General features: G+C 45.6%; 1 protein-coding gene across 1 annotated transcript; it reads left to right on the forward strand.

The window, feature by feature from the left end:
• The first annotated feature begins 1,222 nt into the window (after positions 1-1,222).
• Positions 1,223-10,886, forward strand: LOC139062262 (rutC family protein UK114-like). Its single transcript, XM_070543131.1, has 4 exons — positions 1,223-1,312; positions 3,262-3,272; positions 3,402-3,523; positions 5,332-10,886. Exons 1-4 carry the CDS (start codon positions 1,223-1,225, stop codon positions 5,616-5,618), a joined length of 510 nt encoding a protein of 169 aa, XP_070399232.1. The 3' UTR covers positions 5,619-10,886.
• Positions 10,887-11,353: the final 467 nt, after the last annotated feature.

The following is an 11,353-nucleotide window of genomic DNA, read 5'->3' on the forward strand; positions in this document are numbered from 1 at the left end:
CACATGCCACCCTTGGAATCTGATTGGCCACCCCACTGAATTCCTATTAAACTGACTTGTCCACAAAACGCTTGGGGTAAAAAGAAAAGGCATAACTGTTGGTGCCACCCATGCATAAAGAAGTGCACTACCTGGGCCACCCCATTTTAAAAGATCTGGGCATGCCACTGGCTGGTGCACAACTCCAGCCATTATCAAGCGGCAGGAGGGGTACGCCCTGGACAGGTCACCATCACAGGAACAAACAACCTCACATTTTCAGGGTTGCTAATTGACCTGACGTGCATGTTTTTACTCTGTGGGAGCAGGGGCGTGTCCAGGGAGTGGCCTGGGGTAGCACATGCCACCCTTAGAATCTGATTGGCCACCCCAGGTGCCACCCCACTAAGTTCCAGTTTAAATTGACTTTACATTGTCGACAAAAGGCTTGGGTTGTTAACTCAAAAATAGTGTGTGGTTGCATGCACCTTTCACCTTGTTTTCTAGCCCAGGCATGTAGTATTACTATTATTTAATATTTTTTCATATTCACATACATAGTATTTAGAGTCCCACTCAAATCCAGTTGGTGGCAGTGATGCAACAAGAAGTGACTTGCTAACCACCACAAAAGTAGAAGATGAAGAGAAAAAGAAAATGGTGATTGTGCAATGTGAAACTCAAAAATTCACTAGAAAGTAAATAAATAAATAAATAAACGATTTGTGTAAATAAATAAATAAATAAATAAATAAGCATAACCATTGGTGCCACCCATGAATAAACAAGTGCCCCACTTGGGCCACCCCATTTTAAAAGTCCTGGACACGGCTCTGTGTGGGAGGAAACCAGTATGTACAGTCTATGATCCAAACATCCGGTGATAGAACATGAAGTTAGTTGGTCACATGTATTCTGTAAATCATGTTATGTTGATGACAACTATATAGGTCATAAAGAGAAATATGTTTTGTGTTCTTTTGTCACGTTTTCTATGAGCACACTAAAATTACAGCAGCTAACCTTTACTTATGTAGCAGGATGAGGTAATCTGCTCCTGACTTTAATACCAGGTGTTATTTATTAAAATCAGGAGCAGATTACCTCATCCTGCTACACTTATTATTACAGTCATGTCTTCATATAGAATATTTGATATCCACAAGCACATGATGATGTGTTTCAGCTGCTAACAGGCACCAGAATTAAAATAGAAAATTAAACAAGTGTGAACGCTAACGCGATGTCTTCAGCCATCGTCACCCCCGAGCTGCACATGCAGGAAAATTGTATCCGACTGACCCCGGCTTTCCACGGGAGCCGTCAGCAGCACGTTACTGCAGCAGCACGTCATAGCTGCTGATAGGAACCGCTGTGGTCAACAGAGCCTTTTCCACTGGAGCCGTCGGCAGCCGTCAGCAGCGCGAGTCGGCCGCGTCTCAGGAGCAGCATGTCGCGGCCTTTACGCGCCGGTTCTATTTTCTACGCGCGACGCCTCTGAAACGGGTCAAGTTCGACATTTTTGGGGAAGGAAAGACAGGAAATCGAACGCGGAAATGGAGAGAAGCTCTCGAGATTTTCAGAATAAAGAACGTACTGCGTTCCGGTTGCTTTACTTTTAAAAACAGTTACTAACTGTGCGTCCCCGTGAGAAGTTATCACATAGCTAGCGGTCTCCTTTGTTTTTCAGGTCCGTATTGGCGATTATAAAACGGACAGAACATAAAACACAAACCATGTTGTAGTTTTCTCCTGCTTGTTGTTGTGTTTACTGACGAAGTCACTCGTGTGACTTCGTGCTCTGTCGGTGACAGCTGCTCCCCTGCTGCTTCGCGTCTCGTGGGAAGAGCCAAGCAGCAGCTTACGCGAGCAAGACGTGCTGCTGCAGTAACGTGCTGCTGACGGCTCCCGTGGAAACCCGGGGTTATGCGCATAGCAGATCTGTTCCGTAACATAAGGAGCCATATGATTGGCTGAAAGCGAACAGCCCTGGCAGAATCATATATTTGATTGACAGATTCATTAGCCAATGGTGACGTTTGTTGATCTGCGACGTTAGGAGAGTCTCAAAATTCAGCGCACAGATTTCACTCACAAACGCAGAAAGGTTCACAAATGAGAAGCTGTTCGTAAATGCACGTTCAGCAATTCGTATGATCTGTGAGTTTATATTACAAGTGTTCTTACAAATTATATTTGTGAACCACAGAGTGTGAACTTCAGAATTAGCATGTGCATTTGTGGAAAATGTTGCGTGACTTATTTTTTCACATTATATTTATGAGTCAAAGAGTGTGAATTTCCGAATGAGCGTGTGCATTTGTGGAAAACGTTGTGTGACTTAATTCTTATGTCACTGCTTCTGCTCCAGTCGGGGTTCTCTCCCCCCCCCCCCCCCCCCACACACTCTCCTCTTCCTGAGGAGGATCCACTCCCTCTTTCCTATTCACTCTCTCTCTCTTTCTTTACATTTTTAATCACAATTGTCTATTTTTTGCTCATTTTAATTTAATCATTTTCTAAATTCTTTTTTCTATTTTACATGTTTTGTTTTTGTGAAGCACCCTGTGATTTTTATCTTGAGAGGCTCTATAGAAAAGATCTTTTCTTCTCTCTCTCTCTTAATTCATGCACTTAAATATTAATGTTCTGATTTTATTGAAAGACTTGTTCTGTAATAGTTCCTTTACTATTGTGATCAAAAACATTTAATCTCAACTCTGAGGCTGCTCTGTAAATAGTTTTCAAATAAACAATACACATAGCAACTTCTGATCAAACTTAAAATAACGTATTGATGTAAACCACACCCACTTCCGGTTAAATTACACCCACTTCTGGGTTAGGCCACGCCCACTCCGAGTACAGATACAGATAATTTAGATGGTTGAACAGATACAGATACAGATAGTGGTGTACTCGCTCATCCCTAATAGCCCCCCAAGGTGCTTCACATAACTATCTTTCGTTCATCCATTCACACGCTGGTGGTGATGATTAGCCACAGCTGGCCTGAGGCGCGCTGGCAGGCACCACCACCACCACCACTAGTAGGCAAGGTGGGTTTAGTGTCTTGCCCAAAGACACAACAGCAGTCTCTGGAGGGAACCGGTATTGAACCTGCAACCTTCTGATTACTGGACAACCCGCCCTACCTCCTGCTGCCGTCCACAAACCCTTCAGATTATTTTGGGTTCAAATCCCAGTAAACCAGCAGGTTCTGAAATACTCAACCAGTACTAAGTTACTGAAGTGTCACGTTTTTCTCCATCTGATGTTCAGTTTGGAGTCCAGTAAAGCACCTACCTAGACGACTAAGGGCATTGACTCGCTGCCCTGTGATTGGCTGAGCAGTCATGCTCACCTGATCAGTATATTTAGACCTTTAACTAAAACTCTTGTTTTGTGTCTGTGTCTCTAAGCCAAGCAGTGGTGGTTGATCGGAGCGTGTATGTATCAGGACAGCTGGGGATGGATCCGGTCAGCGGCCAGCTGGTGGGAGGCGGTGTTCAGGCCCAAACCAGACAGGTGTCATCGTCCATCTGCTGATTTCACACCCGCACACCTGAGATGTGGCTATAGTTACTTTAGTATTCTGGAAAGTAACTTTTTTAGCATGACTTTACTTTAATAACCAGTGTTAACCAGCAGCTGTGTGGGAAAACATTCTTTACAGTAAACCAATGAATGATGAGTGAATGAATGATCTAAAACAACACAACAGCTGCTCTGCACAGATGTAAAACTATCCAAACATTCAGCCGTATTAACAAAATAATCCGCTAAGCAGTGTTGGGAGTAACGCCGTTTAAGTATAACGGCGTTTCTAACGGCGTTCTTTTATAGGTAACGGAATAATCTAATTAATTACTTTTCCCACTGTTGCAACGCCGTTACCGTTACTGGGGACGGAAGGTTGTGCGTTACTGTGTGCTTGTCGAACGTTGAGCAGCAGCGTGAGGCTTTCTGACCGCCACACTTCAGCTGCAGCCAGGGAGAGAGAGGTGTCGGTAACACACAAACACGATGATGATTGGCCGGGTGGGCGGAGACCCTCAGTGTTCTCGCTGTCACCGCATGCTGGAGACACAACGGGAATAACTCCGTTTAAAATAACCGCGTTAATAAAAAATATTTCTTTCTGTAACGAGCAAACTAATTAATTACGTCTTCTTTTATCAAAACGTCATTTCTGTTCCTGGTAAGAAAATGCGTGCGTTAAGCAGCGCGGTGTGTTGAAGCTGTCATCATCAGCTGATCAGGAGCTAAAGAGGTAGATGTTTTCATCCAAGTGCGTCACGGCCCGTGAAGAACGAGGAAGACGTGATGAATATCTACGGCTGCAGACCCCCGCAGACTTGTTGCTGCAGGGTCTGCAGCCATGCCCTTCTTAGCGTGACAGCGGGACGTCCCGAAGGTCCGCTCACCTGTTCACCGCTCAGACGTCCTGATCTTCTGCCTTCCTAGATCATCCAGCTGTAACCTGTTCCTGATCATGTCTTTAGTCCCGCTGTAACACTGATGCATCAGTCTCAGACATCATGGAGCTCAGGTGTTATTAGAACTACCTGTGTGTGTTTACCACCCAGCTTCAGCTCTTCTGTGGTTGGGTCTGACCCACGTTAGTAAATGTAAGTCCTCCATCAGGCTTGTGCCTCTTCTAGTGTCATTTTAAAGGATTTTATTTATTTATTTAACCATTACTAGATTACCAGCAACAGAAATGCTACTAAAACACACAATTATGTGAAGCTGGAAAAATTAGAATGCTGTGCAAAATTACATTTATTTCTGTAATTTAACTAGACCGAGATTTAAAGGCTCGGGAACCTTTACAGGTGTTTCTATTTGCAATTTTAAATTGTAGCTGATTGGGTTTTTGTTAAATATCACACAGTGACCTTTTAATAGTCTAGATTAGTGTAATGTTCCTATTAGTAGTTCCTCCTGTTAAGTGCATATTTATTTAAATTATTCAGGTTTATATAAAACATTTGGACATACATTTTATTATGTTCAGTCATTAGTCATTTATATTTTACTATTGTAGTAATTCTTGCATTCTTTAATGAAAAAAGTAACTAAGTAGTTACTTTTGTTGGTAATTAGTTACTTTTATGATCTTGTAACTCAGTTAGTAACTGAGTTACTTTTTTGACAAAGTAATCAGTAACTATAACTAATTACTTTTTTAAAGTAATGTTCCCAACACTGCCGCTAAGTACGTAGCAGCTGCTCTGACTGAGCTTTGGCTTCAAAGTGTCACCAGGATCATGTTAGCACTTCATGGGACAAAGTTCAGGTCCATGTGTTGCAACAGTCTATTGTGTTTTATTCCTAGGCTCTCGTGAACATGGGGGAGATCCTCCGAATGGCTGGATGCACTTACGAGAACGGTGAGGCGATCCTCTGTGTCGAAGCCATTGTTCTGCAGATGTTCTTCATGCAGTTTACTTTTATTTCTGGCAGTTGTTAAAACCACCGTGCTTCTCGCTGACATCAATGATTTCTCAAATGTCAATGAAGTTTACAAGCAGTGTGAGTATGTTGGCTTCCCCTCTATAGATAAGAGCTGTTGTACAACCCTGACCGCTGGGTGTCAGCACAAACTAGCTATACCACAAGTCCCATTTATTTAGCATAAGGAGCCTTTAGATCTGCCCGCTTTGCCCATCTTTCCTTAGTTTACTCCATATATGTTTTTATATTCCCTACTTCTAAATAAAGTGATGTTCTGCCTGGAAGAGTTTTTATGGCTCCATGCTGATGTGAGGAGAGATCACCACATTTTGCATAAGCCAGTTTAACACCGAAACCAGAGATGATTCAATGTTACTGTAGGGTTAATGACCTAAACATAGGAATTAAAGGCTGTTGCTATCAGCTTATATTTTAATTCCTAAGATCAAACAAATTGACGAATGAGATTATATATGGATATATAAATATAATAGATATATATTCATACACCAACTTGCTTGGTCTATGTTTAATCAAAAGATTATATTTATTTTTAAAGATTTAATTTAATAGCAAAGATTATTTGTTAATTCAGAAGATCTAAAGATCTTTGCCTGTTCAGTGATCAATGTACACCCACTCTGTGTTTATTTCAAGAAAGAGTCAAGTTTAAGAAGGTTAAGAAATTTATTACTAAACAATTATAAAACATGACAATTTATAAAAGACTTTGATATTAAAAAAACTTTGGTGTTAAAAAAGCAACCCTGTGTTTGGATGAATCTAATATGAAGTGTTTGTTTGCGGGTGAATGCAATGTCTCAGAACGTGTCTGGCGCAGGTGTGTTCTCTGGAGGGCCCTCGGTCGACGCTGTAGCGTAATGGTTTATTGACGTTACAACTCGCAGGTGCAGTCAGAGATCAGGGTCAGCCAGTGTGGTACAGGGTGGCATTCAACCTTCCCCCTGTGGTAGGCGAGTCACCAACGTCAGGTCTAGAGGTCACTAGCACCAGCTGTAGGAGTAGGGTCAGTGATGTTGTCAGCCCCCCCCTTCGGCAGGTGGCACCCCCACCGCAAGGTACTGGGCTTCAGCTGGAGTCTCGGCGCCACCATCAACTCCCCCTTCGGCAGGTGGTGTTCCCACTCCAGTGTGCGGAGTCTCAGGTGCAGTGCCACTGCAAACTCCCCTAGGTTAATGTTGGTTTATGCTTGACGCATCCGCGAGGTTGCGTCATTTTAACAACCACGCCCCTCCACAGCACCTCCGCACGGCCCAAAATTTCCGCACCGCGCACCTAGGAAATTTTCTAACCATGCGGACGGTCGGACACGGAAAAACATGGCGGACTGGCAAGAACTAGTATGGCAGAGGTTCATAAATACAGACATTTGTATGATTCAGCTCTAAAAGATCACCGGGATCAACACGTTGTTAATAATTCTTGGAGAGAAATAGCTCGCACTGTCGGAAAAGACGAGGACGCTGTTAAAACATGCTGGAATGACATGTTGTAAACAACAGTAATTTTTACTTCTACTATGGTGTAGTGTTGGATGCATGCCGTAGAGCTCTACGCTGCCCCCTACAGTTTGGGAGAATATTAACTCACCGCAGAGACAAGCCGCATGAACCTATAAACGCTGCAAGTTGTGAAGCGCGTTCCATCCGCGAGCCGCATCACCAAGCGGAAAGTGAATGCGTCAAGCATAAACCAAGCTTTAGGTGGTTTTCCCACCCCCGAGTGAAGCAATCTTGCTGCAGAGACGACACAGACTCTGTGGGTGTCACTGACCTTGGAGGCTGTGGATCGACTGGTCACTCTGACAGCGCCTTTGTAGTTAACAACACCTAGCGAGGGAATGACACGAACACGAAAGAGAGCCCATAGCTCAGGAACGGAGTCAAGCTTGACAGGAGAAGGCAAATGAGCTGTCAGATCAGAAAGGTACAGGATCATCCTGCTGATATCAGAGTCCTGGGACTGAAGACTGACAAGGTTGTTTTCAGAAAAGACAGGAAGAACAGACTCAAAACCATCGGACGGTCGAGAGGTGGACGCGTTAACGGCCTTAGCTCAAGTCACGACACACACGGGGTGGGTTTGACCGAGAAGACACACTGTCAGGGAGCCACAAGGGGTTAAAGGACCATGGGGTACCAACAGCTGCACCTTGTTTGGCAAGAGAGTCTGCAATCAGATCCATATCAGTTCCGGGTACACGAGAAAGACCTTTGACTTCACGCCAATAGATCTGCATGTCATGTGATGTCGCTAGGGTTATCACAAGCCATGAAGAGGTCTTGATGTTTAACAGGCTTCCGGTTAGAGGTTAAGAACCCGTTAATTTTCCAAGAAGGTAAGGGAGGTGGTGGAGGACCTAAACTTGGAGACGGCCACAGAAAAGGAACACTCAGAAAGATAAGAGGAGAACCACTCCAGAGCAGTTCCTGATAGAACTGCCCAGTCTCTCATCCTCTCCAGTAGCAGGTGATGGTCAACAGTGTCAAAGGCTGCAGTCAGGTCCAGCAGGACCAGAACAGAACAGTCCCCTGCATCACTGAGTCAGAAGGTCATTAGAGACCCTAAGAAGAGCTGTTTCAGTAGAATGAGCTCTACGAAAACCTGACTGGAAGCAATCATAGATGTTATGTTCATCAAGAGCAGCTGTGAATTGTTTAGCCACAACCTTTTCCAAGATCTTGGAGATGAACGGAAGTTTAGAGATGGGTCTGAAGCTGCTATGAAGAGAGGGGTCAAGACTCGTTTTTTTAAGAAGCGGGTGGATTACAGCGTTCTTAAAGTAAGCAGGGACCTGACCAGAAAACAGAGAAGCATTAATAATGGAGAGCACGCTGGGACCGATGGACTGGAAAGCATGTTTAAACAAAGATGAGGGTAAGATGTCAAGGGGGCATGCAGAGGTCTTCATAGAGTTAACTAGTTTGGTTAACTCTGGCAAAGAAACAGGAGCAAAGCTATCTAGGATGATGGGCCTGGTTGGAGTCGGGAGAGGCAGCGGTAAGGCTGAAGGAGAGATGCTAGATCTAACCTTATTGACTTGTTCACAAAGAAAGACAGAAAGTTCTCACAGTCTGCAACAGAGTGGATGGAGGCTGTAGGAGTGGTGGGAGAGACGATACTGCTGATGGTGTTAAACAGCACCTTGGGGTTCCCTTTGCTCTGGGACATCAGGCTGGAAAAATAGGAAACCCTTGCATCTCTGACTGCAGAGTTAAAGGATGACAGAAGATCTTTGAGGTGCAGCAGATGGACGTGGAGATGAGTTTTCTTCCACAAACGCTCAGTTTTTCTGCATTGGCGCTTCAGGCTGTCATGAAACCAGGGAGTAGGGTTCACTGCAGGAACTGATCTGGTTCTAACAAGACAGATATTGTCCAGAATGGAGAGGCAGTGATCGTTAGACTGAGAAGGTAAGGAATCTGGGTCGTTATCAGAAGAACAGGGTGGATCAAAAGCAGCAGAAAAATTTCTAGCTGTGCTCTCAGTAAGAAAACAAGAACTAACCATACGGCGAGCAGGAGGTGGGGACGCAGAAACTGACAAGTTAAAGAAAATGCAATGGTGATCAGAAGTAAAAACAAGGTCCAGAGTGTGCCCCCGGGTGTGTGTGGGGCCAGAAACATGATGGGTAAAGCTGAAGGAGTCCATAATGCTGGAGAAATTCATGGCAAAGAGATCGGAGGGATCATCAACATGGATGTTAAAGTCACCAACAATCACCAGTCTGGACAGCTTCACAGTGGAGGATAGAAAGTTACTAAACTCCTGAAGAAAAGAACTGTTTGGACCAGGTGGACGATAGACCACAGCACAGTAGAACGGGTCCTTACGCCCGACTTTAATCAGCTGCAGTTCAAAGGAAGCAAAGTGACCAGAGGTTGTAGAACTACGTGGAAGATGGTCTCTGAAAACAACAGCTAGGCCTCCCCCACGACCAGAACCCCGGGGCTGGCTAAGAAAAGAATTACCACTCGGGCAGAGTTCAACCAGACCAGAATATCGTGGGCGATCGTGAACAAACGGAAGGACAAAAGAGTCTGGCGATCATAGGAGATGGTAGCAGGGACACTACTGAAGAGTATCGCAGACAGGAGCAAGGTGGAAAAGAGGAGGTTAGTGGAGAAAAGTTTGAAAAAGTGGCCGGTGACTGCGGCTAAGCCAAGCACAGGCGCCATCTTGTTACCGACCGGAAGCGGAAAGAAGGTCACTGGCCGATGTTGTGTTTCAATGACGATGATTTTCTGTCAACCAATGTAGTTGGAAAAGTGTTTAACTGCCCACATGGTGGAAAGCAAAGCTTTTCACAGTCAAGAGTATTTAAACTCAGGACCGGACAAGAGCTTACTAGCATATGCTACGACACGCCTGTCACAGTCATATAATTGATAAAGACCGACACTGAAGCTGTTAGATGAGAACACGACCTCAAGGTGGAACTCTTTGTCACAATCAGGAAGCGCCAGGCACGGAGCTGAGCATAATACGACCTTCAGGTCGTACATGGCCTGTCGTTGCTGCTCAGTCTGAGGATGTGCCTTTCGAGTAGACTGAGCCATGCACGCGTGGCCTGTTGCTGCATGTCATTCCCTCTTTGGGTGTTGTTAACTACAACGGCGCCGCCAGGGTGACCAGTCTGTCCAATACCTCCAAGGTCAATGACACCCACAGAGTCTGTGTCGTCTCTGCAGCAGGATTATTTCATCCAGGGGTGGGAAACCCACCTGCCCTAGGGAAGGGAGGTTGACAGTTGCAGTGGCACTGCACCTGAAGCCTGATTCATGCTTCTCCGTCTGCGTCAGTGCGGAGACACGCAACGTCCTTGCGGGCCTGCCGGAGAGCTCCGCAAGGACCGACGGAGTCGAGCTCTCTTTTCTAAACATCCGTCAGTCGAGACGGACAACGCAAGCTTGTGATTGGTCAGGACGCCGCTGTTGTCTACACCGCTGCCATTGCGCCCTCAAAAGCATAAACAGAGCCGAGGATAACTAGCGGTAGACACAGAAAAGCTTGAAGAATACATCACGACTTAACTCTAAAACATGAACGTTTAATTCCTCCGTGACTGGAGGAGTGAAAAGATACGCAGCAAGCGTTTTATTTGTGGACGGAAATGACACGAAACGTGGGTTTAGAGGTGGTGAGCGCATGAAGAGGTGGAGGAGGATGAGAGACAAATTTGTCTGTGTTAAAAAGTCTCTTATATACAAAAAAAAAACACAATATAAACGCACTATCTTGGACCGGATACATGACAGGATACCACAGAACAGCGCTACGCCCTCTGTTGTCCTGCCGGGCAATTGCTTTGCAACACTCCCCAGGAGACGGAGAAGTATGAGGGCAAAACGCTTCCATCAATCCGTGCGCGTCTGTCCCTTGCGGAGCTGACGGAGAAGCATGAATCAGGCTTGAGACTCCGCACCCTGGAGTGGGAACACCACCTGCCGAAGGGGGAGTTGATGGTGGCGCTGAGACTCCAGCCGAAGCCCAGTACCTTGCGGCGGGGACGCCACCCGCCGAAGGGGGGGGCCGACAACATCACCGACCCCACTCCACTACAGCCGGCGCCCGTGACCCCCAGCCGAGCCGGCGAGTCACCCACCGACGGGGAGGCCGAACGCCCCCCGCACCACCACCGGCCTACCCCGATCTCTATGACTGCACCTGCGCGTCGACTGAGGGCCCTCTGGAGCGCACATGTGTCGCCCTGAATCAGTTCTTCCTCTAAAAAAACAGATGTGTCACTGTCTATTTCCTCTAATTCTTCATCAGTAGGAGACATTTTCTTCTAAAGAAAGTGATATTTCATCATTCTCCCCAAAGTTCTCCTCCATAATTGTGGAAAGACCAGCCTGATTCTCCCAAATATCCCTCTCTGTAGTCAGAGACA

The sequence above is a fragment of the Nothobranchius furzeri genome, chromosome 12 (genome assembly GCF_043380555.1).
Source record: "Nothobranchius furzeri strain GRZ-AD chromosome 12, NfurGRZ-RIMD1, whole genome shotgun sequence".
In the NCBI taxonomy this organism is placed as follows: Eukaryota; Metazoa; Chordata; class Actinopteri; order Cyprinodontiformes; family Nothobranchiidae; genus Nothobranchius; species Nothobranchius furzeri.

Excerpts from the sequence above, each read along its gene's own strand:
- LOC139062262 (XM_070543131.1), top strand. The coding sequence starts at position 1,223 with ATGTCTTCAGCCATCGTCACCCCCGAGCTGCACATGCAGGAAAATTGT. Across the intron at positions 3,524-5,331 it reads ACAGGTGTCATCGTCCATCT|CATGGGGGAGATCCTCCGAA; the intron begins GCTGATTTCACA and ends GGCTCTCGTGAA.